Genomic DNA, 20,712 nt, shown 5'->3' with positions numbered 1-20,712 from the left:
TGGGGAGGGAATGGGGATTTTACAGTATCCTTTCCCTGCCACACCCACCAAGCCAAGCCATGCCCACCAAGCCACACCCACAGAAATCCAAATTTAGAATCTTGTTCATTTACCTTTGTAGATTCAGCCTATCTCCCATTTTTTACTTCTTTGGTTTTTAAGCATTGTATGAAACCTTCAGACTTCTAATACTGTTGCTCAAAAATTCAAATGTTTTCAATTTTTGTAAGGTTGTTTTTTTTTTAATATTCACTTAAGCTTTGGGTATGTTTTGGTAGGAAGACATTGAGTACATAACATAAATTAATTGCAGCGGAAAACAGCTGTTTACAGCTGGAAAACTCTGGGCCAAAATAGGGGCGGGTGGAAAAAAGAGGTTTGCTTCAGCTCTTATTGTAAGCTCATATTAAAAGGTACGGAATTAATCATTATCAAGCTGCAGTGTTTACTACTTGCACACTCCCACCATAAATAATTGGTCTAACTTTGTTGTTAAGAGTTAAAAAAAAAAAGCTGCATAGAGAGTTTACCTATATGATCAAGGGAAGTCCAACAACTGCTAAGGGCTACGTTCATTTTGACACTCTAGTTGCATTTTTTTACTGAACAGCCTCAAAGATAGGAAAAAAAGGATGTAACATGCTCTCTGCAACACACCCGTTGTGGTATCCTGGCTCAACAATGGAGTCCAGGTTAAAGCAAATACAGATCACTTTCTCTGAAAAGAACAAGGCTGTTCTGACCCAGCTCCCAAACACGACAAACCCTAAATCAATGATTCATTTATTAGGAGCGCCAGCAGCCCCAGCAAAGAGTTTCTCTCTCAACGCAGGCTAACAAGTCTGTCTGACCGGAAGATGAATAGTTGTCTGCCACACATCTATTCATCTCCGCCCCCTGCCATTTATCCCCAGAGCTAGGGTGGGGCTTTGCTAGCAGCGGTGGCTCTTCCATCCCAAGGACCGGCCCATAGATTTCCACTGCTCTCCTCTCCTCTGCCTTCTGTGTACCTGTGCGTCAGGCACTGGACCCAGCTGTTCCTCCTCTTCCTCATCAGCCACTTCCAGAAATGGGGGCTGTTGACTCTCCATCTGAGGGCTGATGGACAGCCTAGGCTCTGACTCTGTCTCTCTCTCTGACAGCTCCCCCTCGGAGCTCTCAGGTTGCCTTGATGCTGGCCCTGACTCCCACATTGCCTCCTCCTCCTCTGATTCGGCAGCCAGAGGGGCTGGCAGCCGACAGGCCACAACAAAGGCAAATTTCTTATGCTGCTACAAATATTTCCAGATCTCTACCTCTGTTGGAAAAAATTCTGCACAATATAGAAAAAATACTCCTGGAATTTTTTTCCCCCCCCCTGCAGATATGAAGACAATGCAGGAGAACAGCAGGTAGAGCTGTGGGGTGAACAGTCATATACAATAATCAAATCATATGTGTCAGAGTTCCAATGGATGCCCTAATTAAATCACAAGTCTCGAGCCAAGCTTCAAAAGAAATCCAGTTATTTATCAGGAGCTTCATGTCGGCACGTTCCCAAGTGAAGCCAGCTCTGACCCTACGTAATTTATGCTCCAATTATGACCCTGTTTCCCCCCTCCCCCCAGGATGTGTCATCAATCACATTCGCCAATGGAGCAATTTTGCGGATTGTAGAGGTCACTCCCCTTCGGCTGCTGTAGGTAACCCTGGGATACAACCTTGAGAGTGATGAGCATGGAATGTGCATCTGCTGTGCCATTTCGACCAGTTTCCTATCCCCCCAGGCCTATGGCAACTCGAGAGCAGGTCAAGGATACTTTGCGAGTTGACATTATGTATATGATATTAATATACATATTAAATCCACTGTTATTTGAAACGTAATAGTTATTCTGCCATTGTTCCTCGTTATACCTCTTGTGGATTTATTCTATGGTCTGGGTGATGTATGTTTTCCTTCTCTGGACTATGGCCATGATCTAATACTGTACAGTCAGGGGATATGAATAATTTCGACTCGACATTCCAGAGAGAGGTGAAGTTGCCGAATGAAGAGCTTTTCCCATAAATCATGTTAGCTAAGTGTTTTTACACACCACCGCAAACGTCTTTCCAACTTTTTTTTTTTTACTCGTTTTAACAAAGCTTTGCTGGGGTCCTCTCGAACCTTTGTATTCTAAATCTGGGAGCCGAAAACAGATCCTGGAAAAAAAACACCCGGTGATAATAACCACAGAAAAATGTTATTTAAGCCCTTGGATTCCAGCTTGTATGGAGCGAGACAAAGCTTCATTTTTCATTTCAGGAAACAGCTGCTTAAGCTGTCTTAAAGCTCTTGAAGATGGTTAGAATGGTGTTGGAAAAATTGCTGTGAAAATGTTGCCGAGTAGCTTAGAAGAAGCCATAAGAGGAGCAAGGCATGAATATTCAGAGAGAATACAGGTGTTCCTCGACTTACGACCACGATGGTGCCCAAAATTTATGTTGCTAAGCGAGACATACCTGAAGTGACTTTTGCTCCGTTGGAAGAAATGTCCATCTGGGTTCAGTTCCAAGTGGGGAAGAAAGAAACTGGAAACATGGTGGCTGATTGGAAAAATGGTTTTTAATGGCAGACAGGACGACATGGTTTTGAGGTCCTGGGCAAAAAGGGAAGAGATGCTGAGAGTGCCTGGGTTTTATGCCCTCTGTTGGGCTTTGAATTTGAGCTTGTATTCTGATTGGTTGTCAGAGGCCCATGGGGCCATGCAGGGGTAAATTTGTAGGTTGTCTATATCCCAGGCTTGGTTGACTCATGTTGGGTGATGATGTGATGAAAGGGCTTTGGGCAATTCCTACTATCGCTCTGCTAGAGGGAGGTAGATCTTGGTTATGTAGGATAGACTGACCCAGGCCTTAATGGCCCTTTGGCAAAGGTGGGGGACGGGGCTGAGTTTTCGCCTCCATTTTAGGGGAAATATTCTGCCCTTTTAATATTTCCTAAAATATCTCATTTTCCTAGGAGAGGAGTGGGTGCTGACTTCCTACAGCTCCATTGTACGACCTTTCCTGCCACACAGTTGTTAAGTGAATCGTTGCAATTGTTAACTTAGTTAACACGGCTGTTAAGTGAGCCTGAGGTCCCCATTGACTTTGCTGGTCAGAAGGTCGTAAGTGTGAATTAGTTGCTGACTAATTCTGAAGTTTTCATCCAGCAGCAGCAACATAGCTGAAAATCTGTACACTGTTGTGTCTTCGGGGGGCCCCGAACATGTTAAAAAAAAAAAAAGTCCTTCTGCTCCAATAAATATTTTGTTTTGTCAATGGAAGTAGTATTCTTTTTTTTCTTTCTTCAACCAGTAGACAGTAATTGATCTGGTCTAAGCAATTGCAATTGCTGCATTCGTGGATTGCAGTTCAACGCCCTCCATAATTTTCAAAATGTTTTTGACTGTTGAGAGTTCCCTGCAAACAAGAACCCAACCAATGTAATCCGGTCACCCAATTGGATCTAAGGATTTAAATATTTTCTGGATAAAAATCCAGCTGTTCCCGTTTAAAAAGTGAAGATTTGGTGATGTTTACTGCGATGGCAGCTGGAAGTTCTTAAATACTTCTAAAAATTGCTTCCAGTTTATCCCAGTGGTGAAGTGTCCCCTATTTTAATTATCTTTCAAACTAGAGAGTTCTGTTTCATTTCAAATACCATATGCAGGTAGTCCTCAACTTACAATAGTTCACTTAGTGCAGGGGTGAAATGCTCCCAGTTCGAACCGGATCACCCGATCCGGTAGCAATGGTGGCGGGTTGTTTGGAGAACCGGTAGCAAAAATCCCTGCCCAGCTGAGCCACGCATTCATCAAAGTTTTTTTTTTTTTACTTTTAAAAGCATTTTTTCTTCGGCCGAAAAAATGCTTTTAAAAGTTAAAAAAAAAAAAGTTGGCCACGCCCACCCAATCACATTATCCCCCCACCAAGCCACGCCTACAGAACCGGTAGTAATAAATTTTACATTTCACCACTGATTTAGTGACTGTTTGGAATTACAATGGCAACGAAAGAAAAGGGGACATGACTATTTTTCACCATTGCCACATCCTTGGCGACTGACTCAAATTTTTTGACAGTTGCAGTGTCCCTGGGTCATGTGATCCCCTTTTGCGACCTTCTGACAAGCTTGTCGTGTCCCACTCCTCCGCTGATGGCCGGGTCAGGGAAATCCGAATCAGGCGTGCCTCTGCAGCTCTGCCAAAGTCCTAGCAAAGTTCTCAAGGCAGGCAGGAGACAGAAAGTGACTTCAGCAAGATATGTTCAACTTTGCCTGACTCAGAGACTGCCAGAAAGCAGATCCTTTATATATGGCATGGGGTGTGGCTCCATGACTCAGCACTTATCCAGGCCTGCCCCTCCCTTCCTTCTGATGCCGCCGCCTATCAAGTCTTCTGACGCGAGGGTCACTCCAGTCGGCAGCTGTTGGCAATTGACTTCCCTCAGGCTCACATGCTGTGGGGGAGGGGGAGGGGTCTAGTTGCTCCGTTTGCCTGGGCATGGAGCCAGGGCTGGGGCCGGGAGGTGCCCCCTCCTCTTCAGCCTGTCTGGGCATGGAGCCAGGGCTGGGGCCGGGAGGCATACTAGGACATTCTTCAGCGTTCGGAAGCAGATAAGAAGACCCCGGCTGCGCTGAGAGCGGGCAAGACACAACAAAGCTACATCAATGGGGGAAAGCCAGATTCACTTAACAACCGTGTTACCGTCTTAACAAGTGCAGTGATTCACTTAACAACCGTGGCAAGAAAGGTCATCAAATGGGGCAAAACTCACTTAACAATTGTCGCGCTTAGCAACCCAAAAAATTGAGCTCAGTTGCATTTGTAAGTCAAGGGCTAGAGCTATTTATGTCCCTTTGTTTCATGACACGCTTGAACATTTTTTCTGAATTCATTACCTGAGAGATTGCTACCTTTTGAGTTGGTACCAAAATATTAATAATTCTCTTCAGTGTACAGAGGGAGTCATCTATAAGGTAAAGGTTCAGGTTCCCCTTGCACATATGTGCTAGTCGTTCCTGACTCTAGGGGGCGGTGCTGATCTCCGTTTCAAAGCCGAAGAGCCAGCGCTGTCCGAAGACGTCTCCGTGGTCATGTGGCCGGCATGACTCAACGCCAAAGGCGCACGGAACGCTGTTATCTTCCCACCAAAGGTGGTTCCTATTTTTCTACTTGCATTTTTTACCTGCTTTCGAACTGCTAGGTTGGCAGAAGCTGGGACAAGTAACAGGAGCTTTCGCGGCACTAAGGATTCGAACTGCTGAACTGCCGACCTTTTGATCGACAAGCTCAGCATCTTAGCCACTGAGCCACTTTAGATAGAGTCATCTATATACAGTTACAATCAAACTTTCTAGGCACGCAGGGTGTTTGATTCCCTATCTACATCTGTGAGATTGGTGAGGGCTTACCTACGTAATTCTGTGTTACGTAACCTACATTCTGTGTTTTATATGTATAATCCAATATATTTTAGAAAAAGTTAAAACCGCTGACAGGAATAGGAAGCAGGTGGGTGGTACATTTTTTTCATTTTGGAGAGAAAAATGACGCGTAAGAAATTCAGAGTTTCTGTTCACCAGGGGTAGGATTCAGTCGGCCCGAACCGGATGCTAATTTTACATCTGGTTCACCGAACTGGCAATTGCAAGGACTGGCTGGCCTCTCCCACCCCGCCCCTCCCAGGAGTCTCCACGTGGCCCGTTTTGGATGCCAGATAAGTACAGGGCCGCCCAAAGATTCTGGGAGGGCGAAAAATGGGCCGCCCAGAAGTTCCGGAAGTCTGGAAAGGGCCTGTTTCTGGCCTTGGGAGAGCCTCCGGAGCCTGGGGGAGGCCGTTTTTGTTCTCCCAGAGACTTGAGAAAAGCCTCCGGAGCTTGGGGAGGGCAAAAAACAGGCCTACCGGAAGTACCAGAAGTCCAGAAACGAGCCCATTTCCAGCCTCTGGAGCCCAGGGGAGGCCGTTTTTGCCCTCCCGGGGGCTCGAGAAAGGCCTCCAGGGCCTGGGGAGGATGAAAACGCCCCACCCCCCGCTGTGGTGCAGGAGGCAGAGTAGGCCACACCCACGATGGCCACGCCCACCCAGCAACCAGGCAGAGTTGCAACCGGGTTGCTAACATTTTTGAATTCCACCCCTGCTGTTCATCTCTTGTCAAAAGATGCTTCTAATTTTATTATTTTGGAAAACCGTTGGGAGAACACTGTATACTTCTGGGCTAGGTGCAGAATTGTTGACACAGGCAATTACTATCTCCAGTTCTTGTCTGACCACTGTCATCAATAACGTTCAGCAATAGAAAATATGACTCTAAAGCTGGAAATAGTCACCATCCACACCAAAGGAATCTAGATTTACCTACCGAGTGTTTCCATTAAGGAAGATCCGTGCATTTTCAATTATTTGGAGCCATGATTAAAAATTAAATTGAACTATCATTATTCTGCAATATATTACTGCTCAGGTTGATTGCCCATGTAGTTTTAAACACCTACAAAGCAGGCCCTACTATTACAATATAATGGTTTCACTCAGTCAAGCCAATTTGTGGAAAACATTAAAATATAGAACACCCTTAATAATGTGCGAAAATAACTAAGTATTCTTTTTTTTCCAGGCCACATGGATCAAAAAGACGAAAAAGGAAAATGTATTAAAGCTGAGACACAATATGGCACAGTCCATCTCAAAAGTCAAAGCTGGTTCCAATCTTTGAAACTGAAGATTCCTTGACAATACTTACTTTATGAATATAGACAGAACAATGAAAAGTGACCACTTAAGATTACACTTCCTAATAATAAAAGTGTGAATGTTACTTCTTTGAATTGGAGAAATGTTCATCTTTTTGATAAGCTCATTAAAGAGAGATCCAAGCTGGAACTAAGGAGAAATTTCCTAACAAGGACAACAATTAATCAGTGGAACTCCTTGCCACCTGGAGTTGTGGGTGCTCTATCACTGGAGGTCTTCAAGAAAAGATTTGTCCAGGATGTAATAAGTAATAAGGTTTTCTGCCTTGGGCAGGGGGTTGGACTAGAAGACCTCCATGGTCCCTTCCAACTTTATGATTTTATGACTCTCAGAACGAGTATGTATGTCATGTCAATTATTTGTTTGGAAATGCATTTTGCCACCTTACGACTTAACTTTTTGGATATAGGCAAGGAATTCTGATCGCCATAAAATATTAACATTCTTTACCCCTCCCATCAATAAAATCAACCAACTTCAAATGCTTACGCTAAGGCTGCAGACAAACACATTCTGTTCTGTCTCCTTCCCCACTTCAGACCCACGAGTTGGCCTTCAGCCAGCGGATTCACGGCTCTTATCAGTCCTGGCAGAGAAATCACAGCTGCCCGCCAAAGTTCAAACAAATGACTCATGTAGCAAGACTTTCAGCTCTTTTTGAAACGGAGCTAAACTTTGCTTCCCGTGGAGCGAGAGCAGTCCCAAAGCTCCTTATATATCCTGTGGGGTGGGGCTCCTGTCCCACCCTTCCTTTTGATGATGCCGCCTCTCTAATCTTCTGAAGCGCGGGTCAAGCCAAACTTGATTATTATTATCAGCTGGGTCTGAAGGTGTAGCCTGGGGAAGGGAGGAATCAGGGGATGATGGCCTCATTACGTCCTCCGACTGGTCTGGTTCTGGCTCCTGGAGCCGAGTCAAAGGAATCGGTGCTCCTGAGGTAAGCCTTACCGGCCCTTCCCCCTCACTCTCTAAGTCACTGTCGGGCATGGGGCCAGGTTCGGTGGCTGGAGTCACAACACATTCTTTTAACAACTTATTATCCACGTTTTCTCCAAAGAAAAAGAAAAAAGCCATACCTTTTCCTTCCCAATTTTTTAAGACCATCATCATCATCAACAACAACAACAACAAAGGAATATTGTTTGATACGGACTTTGTTACCAATCAACAAAAAGCATTTCTTTTTTTAAAAAAGGTACATTTTTTTCCCCCGCTAACAAAAAGGATTGGCGGCTTTTAGGGAGTTTTAAACATCGGACACCTTTTAAGGATCTTCTGCAAGGCTTCCTGGCGAGATCAAACTTTCTTCCACGGCTTGCTCTGCGATGGTTCCCACCAGAGGAAGTTTGGTTTGTTCAAACTCTTTTTCTCCCAAACTCCCTACGACGCTCGGTCGCGCCGCCATCATGGTGCTGTATCGACGCTTTTTCAGTTTCTTTGGCGTCATCAATTCGTCACCGCTGACCCCGTAACCGAACCCTAAAGGCGGCTCATCATCGTTATATTCGCATTTCTGGAGCCTCGGCGCGTAATTTGAAACAGCCGGCCTGAAATAAAAATGCGTGAGATGGCGTGATTAGTGATTTCATAGTAGGCGGTTCAGGACTCTAGAATATGGATCTTGCCGGTTCGTTACTTACAGGTAGCCCTCGACTTAATGGCCATAATTGAGCCCAACATTTCTGTTGCTAAGCGAGACGGTTGTTAAGTGAACTTTGCCCCATTTTGCATCCTTTTGTTCTTACCTAGGCTCCCTTAAAAAGCAGGAGTCTTGGTCCTGGCAAAACCTCTTTTATTTACATGACTGTGAATTCCTTTCATTCACAATCAGCAAGGCCTGTCCAAACAATTTTTCAAAGGAATATTTATCAACAAAGACTTTATCTCGCTTGGCAAGCTGTTATGTAACAAGTTTCCAGACACAGTACAAGGCAAAACTTGGCACAGAGTCTCCCAGAGTCACGGAACGAATGAATTGTTTCCTGCGAAAACCCACTCCCTGTTCACTCCTCTTTTGTTTCCTATGGGAGGGGCCAATCACCTCCAAGGTGTGGCTTTACTCCTGAGTCGCCCCTGCTTTCTGAGTTGTTCTTGTCTTCTGGCAGCTCTGCGCATGCGCACACTGGGAACAGGCCCCAGCTGTTCCTGGGCCTCACTGCTGTCTAGCTCCCACTCTGCCTCCGATGCAGAGCCCTCGTCCGAACTTTGCCCAGCCCCCAGGATTGGCTCATATTCCTCCCCAACCTCCTCACTGTCCGACTCTGCTCTGCTGGCCGCCAGCGGACCACAACACCTTTGCAGCCAGGTTCCCCATTGATCTTGCTTGTCAAAAGGCTGCAAAACAGGATCACATGACCCTGGGGCGCTGCAACTGTCGTAAGTACATGCCAGTTGCCAACTGTTTGAATCTTGGTCGTGTGAAATTTTGATCACCTGGGGATGTTGTAATGGTCACTAATGTGAAAAACAATCGTAAGTTCCTTTTTTCAGTGCCTTTTTAAAAATTTTGAATGGCCACTAAACAAATGGTTATAAGTCAAGGACTATCTGTATGTTATCTAAAAGGATTTGGGGGGGGTTAGTTTCAGAGAACCTCTTACCGGGTAATACCTATGCAGTACAACATCTTAAGTATTCGGAGCTGCAAGCAACCTTTCATCAGGTTTTTTAGTGCTCTGTCGGTAACATTTTTGCAACCTGAAATATCCAGATAATGCAGGAAATTGCAGCCCGAAGCGATTAACTGAATCCCTGCATCGTTGATCTGTCAATCAAGAGAAACGTTACTCAGAATTAAAAGCTGTCGTAAATGATTGCAGTGTTTCAACAGCGAACGTCGTGGAATAGGAAAATCTTGATTTCGAAGGTATTTAATCGACATGAATGCGTGTCTGTTTTTCAAATTCAACCTCTGCCTCAAAATAGCACTAGCACTTAGACTTATGTACTATGCTTCACAGTGCTTTTACAGCCCTCTCTAAGCGGTTTACAGAATCAGCATATTGTCCCCCGACAATCTGGGTCCTCGTTTTACCGACCTCGGAAGGACGGAAGGCTGAGTCAACCTTGAGCCTGGTGAGATTCGAACTGCCAAATTGCAGGCAGCCGGCAGTCAGCAGAGGTAGCCTGCAGTACCGCATTCTAACCACTGCGCCACCACGCCTCATCGTTGAAGCTTTCTGGCTGAATGGATATTCTCCTATCCATTCAATATATGCCTTAAGCTAACTCTTCACAGTAAGCACAGATCTTGAAAACAAGAGACTTTTCCTGCTTCTAGGGAACCTGAATCCTTATGTGTTTTTCAAATGCAATTTTTCTCTCATAATTGAAGCTTTCTGGCTGAATGGATATTCTCCTATCCATTCAATATATGCCTTAAGCTAACTCTTCACAATAAGTGCAGATCTTGAAAACAAGAGACTTTTCCTGCTTCTAGGGAACATGAATCTTTATGTGTTTTTCAAATGCAATTTCTCTCTCAATTGGTTTCAAGATATGCTTTGTGCTAACTCCTGAGAGAAAGACTGGATCTTTTCCCTCTCTTCACAGATTAGGGAAGTGACGGCTAACCTTTTCCGGACCATGTGCCCAAGGCGCGCATGTGCGTGTGCGAATGCGTGCACACATGCCCAAATCCCCAAAATGCAATGCACATACCTCTATTCATGCCCCCTGCCCCCCATACATGCGTGCGTGCCTCCTGCATGCTCCCTGCCCCCCACGCATACGTGGCAGAGAGATACATAGATATGGAGAGAGAGAGAGAGAGAGAGAGAGATGGATGGATGGATGGATAGATAGAGAGAGAGAGATGGATGGATGGATGGATGGATGGATGGATGGAGAGAGATGGATGGATAGAGAGATGGATGGATGGATGGATGGATGGATGGATGGATGGAGAGAGAGGGATGGATGGATGGATGGATGGATGGAGAGAGAGAGGGATGGATAGATGGATGGAGAGAGAGGGATGGATGGATGGATAGATGGAGAGAGAGAGAGAGAGATGGATGGATGGATGGATGGATAGAGAGATGGATAGATAGATAGATAGATAGATAGATAGATAGATAGATAGATATGGATGGATGGATGGATGGATGGATGGATAGAGATAAATAGAGAAGGAAGGATGGAGGGATAGAGAGAGAAGGATGGATGGATGGATGAATGGATGGATGGATAGAGAGAGAAGGATGGATGGATGAATAGATGGATATATATAGAGAGAAGGATGGATGGATAAATAGATAAATAGATATAGATAGATAGATATAGATGGTTGATTGGAAGGATATATAGAAAAGGATGAATGGATGGAAGGAAGGATGGATGGATAGATATGGATGGGTGGATGGATGGATGGAAGAATGGATGGAGAGAGAGAGAGAGAAGGCAGTGGGAGTCACACATGCATGCACAGCGGAGCTGAACTGGGGTGACGGCTCACGTGCCCACAGAGGCACTGTGTGCCACCTCTGGTACGCCTGCCATAGATTCGCCATCATGGGATTAGGGTCCCACCTTGGCAATTTTAAGATCTGTGGACTTCAACTCCCAGAATTCCCTGTGGCTAGCTGGGGAATTCTGGGAATTGAAGTCCACAAGTCTTAAAGTTTTTAAAACCCCTGTTTTTAGAAAGAAGGAGCGAACAACAAAATGTCTTCCATTCTCATGCTCTAGACTAGATCTAGCCACATGTGCTGGCAAAATATACAGTACCAAGGATGTGGAAACTGGGCTCAACAATGACATTGTCATACAGGAATTGGCCTTTAACTCTCCACCTGAAATAAGGGGGAATTTACAGGAATCTCCATGTGCCAAAATTATTAGTAAGACAAATTTCTTAGCCGCTTTGGGTGGGGCAGACTTGACAGAAGTTTTTCATTACCCCTGAGATACTCAAAAGAAAGGGAGCGAAAAAAGGCATTAGGTATTGTGGTTTTAATACGTACCTTGAAACAGCCCACCAGAATGAGGACTGTGAGTCTGCGACAATTCAATGACAAATATTTTAACGTAGAATTTGATATGTACCGGCAGAAAGACAAATCAACATAGTCTAGTTTTTTCAAGTCAGTACACAATACCTGGAACATAAGTTACAAAGATGTATGATTTAGATGTGTTTGTATCAGTGGTGAAATCCTACCGGTTCGCACCGGTTTGAGTGAACCGGTAGTGATAAAATATACAGGTTCGGCGAACCGGTAGTTAAAAAAAAAAAACTACCCGTTGGGTTGAACTGGTATTTCAACAATCAGCTGTGCCGCATGATTTATATTTGCTAAAAAGCAGGAAATCCGACAATCAGCTGTGCCTGCTGTGCTAAATAGCGCAGCACAGCTGTTTCCTCCCCCCCTTGCTGTTCTACTTACCTTCGAACGGCTCTTTTTTCTGCGCGAAGCATGCGTTTGGTGCACACTGCGCATGTATGCACGCTGCGCGTGGGTGCACACACAGCACGCATTTAATGTGCACTGCGCATGCACACACAGCATGCATCTAGCACACACTGCGCATGTGCGGGCAGTGAACCGGTGGCAACCAGCGGAGGATTTCACCACTGGTTTGTATGTATTAACTTGAGATCTTATCAGTTAGGTTCATTAATGTATTCTTAAAATAACTAGCTTTCTCCTGATATACAAATATACAAATATATGCCATTTAGCAAATCTGTGGTAGTAAGATTATATGTGAGGATTATTTTATTTCTCATAAACGATGCTTTGACCCCCACAATTTGAGGCATTTGGTCAATTTGATTTGATATATTAATTCATGTTCTATCTTTTAAAAGTGTAACTAGACCCTGGACAGATAATTTCAAAATTACTAAGCCAGCTTAGATACTAGAATCAACTCAAGAGTGGGAACAGATCCTTGACCTGATGGATTCATAGGGTACATGGGGTTTTGTTTTCCCCTTAGGTATTCTGGGATTCACCACTGAAATATCAACCTTGCCTTGAGACTAGTAAAGAGCAAGATAAAACAATTTATAACGAACCCAGTCATATCTTCCTGCTCCTTAAAAAAAAGTCCAGGAAGTAACATTATTTCCAACTAATTTTAAGAATCACGCCATATAGAGTAGTTATTACTTCTTAAATATTGTTAAGTTCGGGTATTGACGAGGCAGGAGACCAGGTTAGTGACAACAGCTCTTTAATATAGTGTGACCCAGCAAAACTCTGGAGAAAAACCTCTCCTTATATACACTTCAGCCGGAGGCTGCAACCAATCAGGAACGAGATATTTCCCGCCTAAAACTCCCGCCAAAACTTACAGTAATACATTACACTCCTTCCCTCCCAGAAGGCACTTTGCCAATATTTGCATATTACTTCTCTACGTAGTCCTGCAGGTACGTGGGGCGTCTCCTGACTCTCCCGGACCTGCGCAGTTCACTTTCTGGAGTTGAGTCGAGCTTGCCGGAGGGACTTTTCGTTCCTCTGAGCTCCTTCTCCCGGCCATCCGGCCCTGGATTATTCGCCGGCTCGGACCTGCTGTCCTCTCGAGGGGCCTGAGGGTGTCGCTGGACCTCGCCTGGCTCAGATAAGTCTCTGTTTGGTTCTATGCTTTCTGTTTGTTCTCGGCTCCAGACACCTGTGGGGTTAATTAAACCATAGCCAGGGCTTGTCTCCCCTAATTCTGCCTTATCGCTCAATCTGTTTCTTAGCTGATCTATGTGGCGCCTCCAAACTCTGCCATCGTCTATTTCCACTAGATACGATTTGGGGCCCGTTTTGTCTATGACTATCCCCCTCTTCCCGTTTGGGCCGTCGCTGTAATTATGTGCCCACACTGAGTCTCCTATGTTTAATTCCCGGAGTCTATCTGGTTTTGTTTTGAACCCGTCCTGCACGTAGTTCGGTGTAGCCGGTCTAGCGGGCACCTTAGCTTCCGCCCATTAATAGCTCGGCTGGGCTGCGGCGGTGGCCACACAGGGGTCCTGTGTTGACGGTTAGGAATGCATCGATTTGTGCCTGCCAATCGCCGGGCCGCTTCGTGATAGCGCTTTCGCACTCCGAACAAAACGCTCAGCAAGGCCGTTCGACGCAGGGTGGAACGGCGCTGAGAGGGCATGTCGGATGCCCTCTTCAGCCAGGTACCCTTCAAATAATGCTGCGGTGAACTGTGGGCGTTATCGGACACGAGGGTGTCCGGTAGCCCGTGCGTGGCGAAAAGGTGTTTTAGTGCTGAAATGACAGCTCCAGCGGTTGTGGATTTCATTAGGATGATCTCCAGCCATTTGGAGAATGCATCCACCACAATTAGAAATGTTTGGCCGTGGAAGGGCGGCAAAATCAATGTGTATGCGGGACCAAGGGCCTTGGGGTTTCTCCCACTCCAACACTGGGGCCGTGGGTGGTAGTGGTCTGATTCCTGACATACCTGGCATCGCCAACCCTGTCACTGATTTCCTGTCCATTAGGGGCCACCAGACATAGCTCCTGGCTAGCCCTTCATCCTTACAATTCCTGGGTGACCCTCATGCAGTAGTTCCAGGACTTTTTCTCAGCTTCTCTGGAACTACCACCCTATCCCCCAGAGCAGGCACCCCTTGCACAGACAATTCCCTTTTTCTTTACAAATTCTCTAAAACGCTCGCCAGCGGGCCATCCCTTGAACCCAACTGATTACAGTTCTTAAAACAACGTCCCGGTAGGAGGCCCGAGCCACTTCCTGCGATGTGACTGGCCCAGAGTCCCAAGAGTCAATTAGTAGAACGGGGTGCCCGGAGTAGGGTCCTCGATTTCCCGGCAATGGGCATCTGCTCAATGCGTCCGCATGCCCCAGCTCTTTCCAGGTCGATGCTGTAGTTTGTAAGAGTAGGCGGCCAAAAGATAGTCCATCTGGTCAGCCGGGTGATAGTGCCACTGGCGTTGGGCGGTCGCCAGCCAGTAACCCCAATAGCGGTCTGTGGTCAGTGATAATTTCAAAGTCTCTCCCAAAACGTATTCGTGAAATTTTTCACCCTGACACTATTGCAGAGCCTCCTATCTAGCTGGCTGTAATTCCTCTCAGCCGGGACATCGTTCGTGAATAGAACGCTATAGGGCTTCAGTGCCGCTTTGGGAGTCTGTGGCTAAGTACAGCTCCTACTCCATAGGGGACGATCACAAACCAATACTAACGGCAGTCTGTTGTTGTATTGTATTAACAGGCTATCGCTTGATAGCAAACTTTTACTGCCTCAAATGCCCTATTCTCTGACTTCCCCACGACCAAACAGTGTTTTTCCAAGCAATTTATGCAGCGGTTCAGCAACGGTTGCCTTGTCTTTTAAAAACACGGCGTAAAGTTTACCAGACCCAGGAAAGCCTGGAGTTCTGTCTTGTTTTTGGGTGCTGGGGCTCTCTTTATCGCCTTGACTTTGCTCTCAGTGGGTGAATCCCTTTTTGTCTATTCTATAGCCCAAAATTCAACAGATTCGACCCCTATCTGACACTTGCTTGCTTTGACTTTTAATCCTGCCGACCTAAAATGGCCAAAACTTTCCTTAATCGCTTCCCAGTTCTCTTAAATCTTCCCTGATACCAACACATCATCGAAATAGGGTACGACTCGGTAACCCTTGTAGGAGCCGCTCCATCAAATTTTGAATAGCCCGGGCCACACTCACCCCAAACTGTAACCGGGTGCACTTAAAGGCACCCGGTGCGTTACAATGGTCTGGGCTTCAGCTGTGCTAGCATCTACGGGTAGCTGTTGGTACGCTTGTGCCAAGTCTAATTTGGCGAAAACTTGTCCGTGCCCTAGTGAGTGCAATAAGTGTTGCACTACTGGAACTGGGTAGGCGCTCTTTTGCAATGCTTTGTTCAAGGTAGCCTTGTAATCAGCGCAAATTCTTATGGACCCGTCTGGTTTTATAGGGTGACGATTGGCGTCTCCCATTTGGCATGGTCAACTGGCACTAGTATCCCCTGGCTGACTAATTTATCTAACTCTTTGTCGATTTTAGGTTTGAGTGCAAAAGGAACCCTCCTTGCCTTTAACCTAATGGGAGCTATTTGGGGGTCTAAATTGAAGGAGATAGGGGTCCCTTGTACTTGCCTAAACGGTCCTCGAATACGCCTGCGAATTCCTCCATTAGGGCGTTTTGCAGGTTGCATCCGCTCCGGTGGACGCCAGTCACCCCATTCCCAACGCCTGAACCAGTCTAGCCCCAGCAAGCTTGGCAAGGTTCCTCGACTAACGTGATGGGCAGGGTCTTTTCGTATGTCCCAGATTTGACCTCGACGGTCGTTGTCCTCGAACAGGGATGCGGTTGCCCTGGTAATCCTGCACCCGGAGCCGTTGTTTCTGTAGCTTGCGCTTTGCGATGTGCGGCAAGGCTTTCACAAAAGTGTCCCAGGACATGATTGTGATAGCTGATCCTGTGTCTACTTCCAGTCGGCACGGTACGCCTTCAATTGTCGGGTTTGTGAAGATCTTTTCTTGATGCGGGTAGCTGCGTGGTCTATGGTAACAGTCATTCGGTTTGACTTCGCTCTTTCTTTCCTGGCCAATCGCGGTCGCCTCGCCGATCTCGCGCCTGATTGGCTGGTTTGAAATTTCGCGGAATGTGGGTTTGCATCTCTGACTCAGAGCCGCCTGATTGGCCGATTTGAATTTTCGCGGAAGGTTGGGGTGCTCGGCAGACTTGAGCCAGGTGCCCTTCCTTTCACACCGCCGCAAATGGCGCCCTGAACTTACATCTTTGGCGCTGATGTCGCCCCGCAACTTCCGCATTCCTCCGGGTCTTCCCTTGTCGATTTTCCGTGTAGTGGACTTCTTCCTCCTCTTCGCTGGTTGACTCACGATAGGTTTCTTCGTGGTGGACTGTGCTCGGCTTTGCGCCCGCCATCGGCGTGAGTCGCTTTTGTAAGGTGTCTGCTGCATGGTTGGACATCTCATGGGCTCTGGCTTCGTCCAGAGCGTTTGCCAATGTCAGGTTGCTCTTGGCTAGCAACCGTCTCCTCAAACGGATGTCTCTGACCCCCCGTATAAGTTGTTCCAGCAGCTCTTCGTCCAGATCGCGGTACTCGCAATGCTTGGAGGCTTGTCTCAGGGCTGCCATGTAGTCGCTGATAGACTCGCCTTCTTGTTGCCTGCGCCCCCAAACTCGCATCACGAACGATTTGGACGGGCTGGTGCGAAGTGATTCTTCAGGAGGGTCTGAAGGGTCTGCCACGACACGGAGTGTAGCGGTGTTGGCTCCGCCAGGGCTTCTGCGACGGCGATGACTGCGGACCCACAGTGGCTTATGAAGTAAGCCCGTTTGCGGTTGTCGAAGACTCCTGTAACTCGCTTGCCTCCAGGAAACTTTCGAAACGGGTCATGTATATTCCCCATGTTTCCTGGGCAGGGTCAAACGGAGTGGGTGGCGTGTAGCCGGTCATCGCTGCATTCGCTATCACCTTGCTGGGTTTGATTCTCGTAGTGAGTTCAGCTCTGTTCTGGTGCTCTGCCTCAAGATCCCATCCTCGTCGCCAATGTTAAGTTCGGGTATTGACGAGGCAGGAGACCAGGTTAGTGACAACAGCTCTTTAATATAGTGTGACCCAGCAAAACTCTGGAGAAAAACCTCTCCTTATATACACTTCAGCCGGAGGCTGCAACCAATCAGGAACGAGATATTTCCCGCCTAAAACTCCCGCCAAAACTTACAGTAATACATTACAAATATAATAAGTAAGTAAGTCTGCATATCACAGTTTTGCATGTCAAGGGTATCTCTTTATAGTCAAAATCAGGACATACCAATTTACTGGAGGGTAAACTTTAAAATATATATCTTCATAAATATCAAACGTATAAATTAATAGAAGACATTAAAACAGGTGTATCCTGGGTGGATGTTAGATTCCAAAGGGAATCTCTTTCCTATTTCCCAAACTCCAAGGATAGAGTTGGGAGTGAAGCTCTCTAAAAAATATCCTCCGATCAAATAATGAAGGGAATATAAAGAAAAGGAATTTAAGGGAACGGACTTACAAAATACAGAATAACAAAGTCAGAAGGGACTTTGGTCTCCTCCAGCCTCAACAGGAGACTTTATACCATTTTGGACAAATGGCTGTCCAATCCCTTCTTGAAAACCTCCAGTGATGGAGCGCCCACAACTTCTGTGATTGTTTTCTTAGTGAAGAAATTTCTCCCTAGTTCTAGGTTGGTTTTCTCCTTGATTGATTTCTATCCATTGTTTCTTGTCCTGCCCTCAGGTGCTTTGTCATCCCGTCTTCTCTGTGACAGCCCCTCAAATATTGAAAGACTTATGTCATACCTAGTCCTTGTTTTCATTAGACTAAGACATACCCAATTCTCAGCGTTATTAAGAAGAAGCTGGACATCCATCTCTTGAAGATGGTTTGATTGCTCTTCCTATGCAGGGCAAAAGGCTGGATTAAACAATCTGTGGAGTCTGTTTTACCTCCACCATCCTAACAGTAGATTCTATGACTTCAGAGAACATTTCCAATTTAAATTATTGAATTAAATTTTGACATTGAGACAGATAGAATGGTCTAGACTGTCAGATCCCATCCTGGCTTTCTGAAGCAAGATAGGGATGAATTTGAGTGTTAGAAATTCTGTTTATATATAGCAGCACAGAGCAAACAAAAGCTACAGTCACCATGTGCTTTACTGCTCAACTGTTTTAACTGTAACAGGAAACAGGAAACTCTACTTAGAACAAAAGAGCATAGATTATATACCATAGATCCAAACTTGTAAACACTGCCATTTACTGGTTGAATACTACTGTAGTTGTTAAATAGAAATACTTTCCAACAATGAATTTCAACATTCAGTCCCACAGATAGCAAGCATAAGGCTTATTTAAGAATGACAAGGAATGTTACCAAATGAAACCTCGAAATATTACTACAGAAATTCCAACAGAGTCATAAATGTGACACCTGTATGTTGTTTTACCTTCATGCCTGTATCAGAAATCATCCTACACTCCGACAGAATAATCTCCTTAATTTTCAAATGCCTGCCCAGGCTCTCCAAACCCTATAAACATTTTAAACCAATGTTAATGTACTAGCAATCTCATATAAAAAAATAATGATCAAGCCAATTGAATCGTAAAATACACCCCAACATAAATTGGGAAAAGAAGGAAATTGGTGTTGGGAATTAGAAAAAAAAAAACTGGCGGAAGAGGTAGAGAATTAGATTGAAAAAATGTAATATTCTCAAAAAGGAACAGGTTGGCTGTGACAGAAAACCCAAATATTCAACGCTCTACAGATAGCCCTCAATGTACGACCATAAGTGATCCCAAAATTTCCATTTCTAAGAAGAAGAAAAACAGCCCTTGTTAAGTGAGTTTAGCCCCGTTTTACAGCCTTTCCTGCCATAGTGATTAACCGAACACTACAGTTGTTCAGTTAGTAGCATGGTCATTAAGTGAATCTGGCTTTCCCATTGACTTTGCTTGTCAGAAGGTCGCAAAACGAGATCACATGACCCCAGGATACCAACTGTCTCATAAGTACAGTAGTGGCCAAAATTGTGGAAACCTTTTGGGAAAAGCGTATTATCTAAAACTAGCTAATAACACCACTTTGTTTTGGAGTAGGACCATAAAATTATATATCAATGGAAAGATAATTTAATCAAGAATGTAATGCAATATCTTTGATGAAGAATTTGCTATTAGAATAGCAGTTACAGTATAAAGAAGAAAAGTGAAACACGTAGAAAAAATGAGATATACAAAAATGTTCACCCTGTCAGTTAATATTTACTTGGGTAACCTTTAGCATGAATAGCCTTATAACTTCTTCCCATGGAGTGAACCAAGTCTTTTAGTTCTGCAGCTGTTATAATGTGAAACCAAGATTGAATGATGGCTTCAATTAACTGGGTTTTATTGCTGGGTCGCTTCTGACTAACAAGTTTTTTTAGTCGTCGCCATAGATTTTCAATTGGGTGAATGTCTGGGCTATTCCCAGGCCATTCCAGCAGTGGAATAGGATTCTCTTGAAACTCCAAAAAAAAAAAAAAAAGTGGTGCTATTAGCCATCAAACCTCAAAAATACACTTTTCCCAAAAGGTTTCCACAATTTTGGCCACTACTGTATGTGCCAATATGATATTTCCAATAAAAGTAATCTTTGAGGAAGTCGAGGGCCTTGGAGTCTTGCTTGCAATGGAACTATTACTTGGAACCCTGACACACAGGCTAAAAGCCAAATTTAAGATTGTTAAAAAGACTGTGGTCCGTTCTACAAAGGGGATGGGGATGCTACAGAGGTCATAAGTGTGAGAAATGGTCCTCGGTCACTTTTTTTTCAGTGGTGCTGTAACTTTGAATGGTCACTAAACAAATGGTTTGTGGTCTGCCTACACACTGTAATTTTTTTTCAAAGGCAACTAAGATTCTAGTATTACTGTAATGAATAATACAATTTATTGTAATAGTACTGTAAGAAGTAATCACACACACACACACCATCCTAGAGGGTGAAATATTTTGGAGAATATTAAAAGAGGCAGAATGTTATATTTCATTAAAGGAGAAATGGAGAAACATGTTCTTAGAGGCAGAGAGCAGCCCCCAGTCCTTCTTAACAGCCTCCAGCAGATGCCTGAAGTCTTTAGAGATGGATACTTTGTGCCCATGACTGGGCCAGTCTATTTACAAGCAAAACACCTTCACCTCCAGGGATGGGATGGGAAGGGAAGGGAAGGGAAGGGAAGGGAAGGGAAGAGAAGAGAAGAGAAGAGAAGAGAAGAGAAGAGGGAAGGGAAGGGAAGGGAAGGGAAGGGAAGGGAATGGAATGGAAAATAGGGAAGGGAAGGGAAGGGAAGAGAAGGGAAGAGAGAATGGAAGAGAAGAGAAGAGAAGAGAATGGAATAGAAAATAGGGAAGGGAAGGGAAGGGAAGGGCCTCTGTGGCTCAGACTGGTAAGACAGTGTGTTATTAACAGCAGCTGC

The 20,712-nt window shown here is 45.1% G+C and overlaps 2 protein-coding genes across 4 annotated transcripts in view; one reads left to right on the top strand and one right to left on the bottom strand.

The window, feature by feature from the left end:
* FAM185A (family with sequence similarity 185 member A) overlaps positions 1-6,910 on the top strand; it is an 84,130-nt gene extending 77,220 nt beyond the window's left edge. The window contains exon 7 of one of the 3 annotated variants that reach the window (XM_058189543.1): positions 6,623-6,910. In XM_058189543.1, coding sequence (XP_058045526.1) covers positions 6,623-6,738 — 116 coding nt within the window. In that variant the 3' untranslated portion in view covers positions 6,739-6,910. The remainder of the gene's footprint in view (positions 1-6,622) is intronic. The other 2 variants (XM_058189541.1, XM_058189542.1) reach the window with 2 other exon arrangements.
* Positions 6,911-7,084: 174 nt separating this feature from the next.
* The window catches only part of FBXL13 (F-box and leucine rich repeat protein 13), a 97,926-nt gene continuing 84,298 nt past the window's right edge, over positions 7,085-20,712 (bottom strand). The window contains exons 18-21 of the mRNA XM_058190493.1: positions 18,697-18,780; positions 11,724-11,858; positions 9,360-9,523; positions 7,085-8,306 (exon numbers count right to left, since the gene is read on the bottom strand). Of these exons, the coding sequence (XP_058046476.1) occupies positions 8,024-8,306; positions 9,360-9,523; positions 11,724-11,858; positions 18,697-18,780 (666 nt within the window). The 3' untranslated portion in view covers positions 7,085-8,023. The remainder of the gene's footprint in view (positions 8,307-9,359; positions 9,524-11,723; positions 11,859-18,696; positions 18,781-20,712) is intronic.

This window comes from Ahaetulla prasina, chromosome 7 (genome assembly GCF_028640845.1).
Source record: "Ahaetulla prasina isolate Xishuangbanna chromosome 7, ASM2864084v1, whole genome shotgun sequence".
Taxonomy (NCBI): Eukaryota; Metazoa; Chordata; class Lepidosauria; order Squamata; family Colubridae; genus Ahaetulla; species Ahaetulla prasina.
The sequence above is the reverse complement of the archived record's forward strand: the minus strand, read 5'-3'. Positions and strand labels throughout refer to the sequence as shown.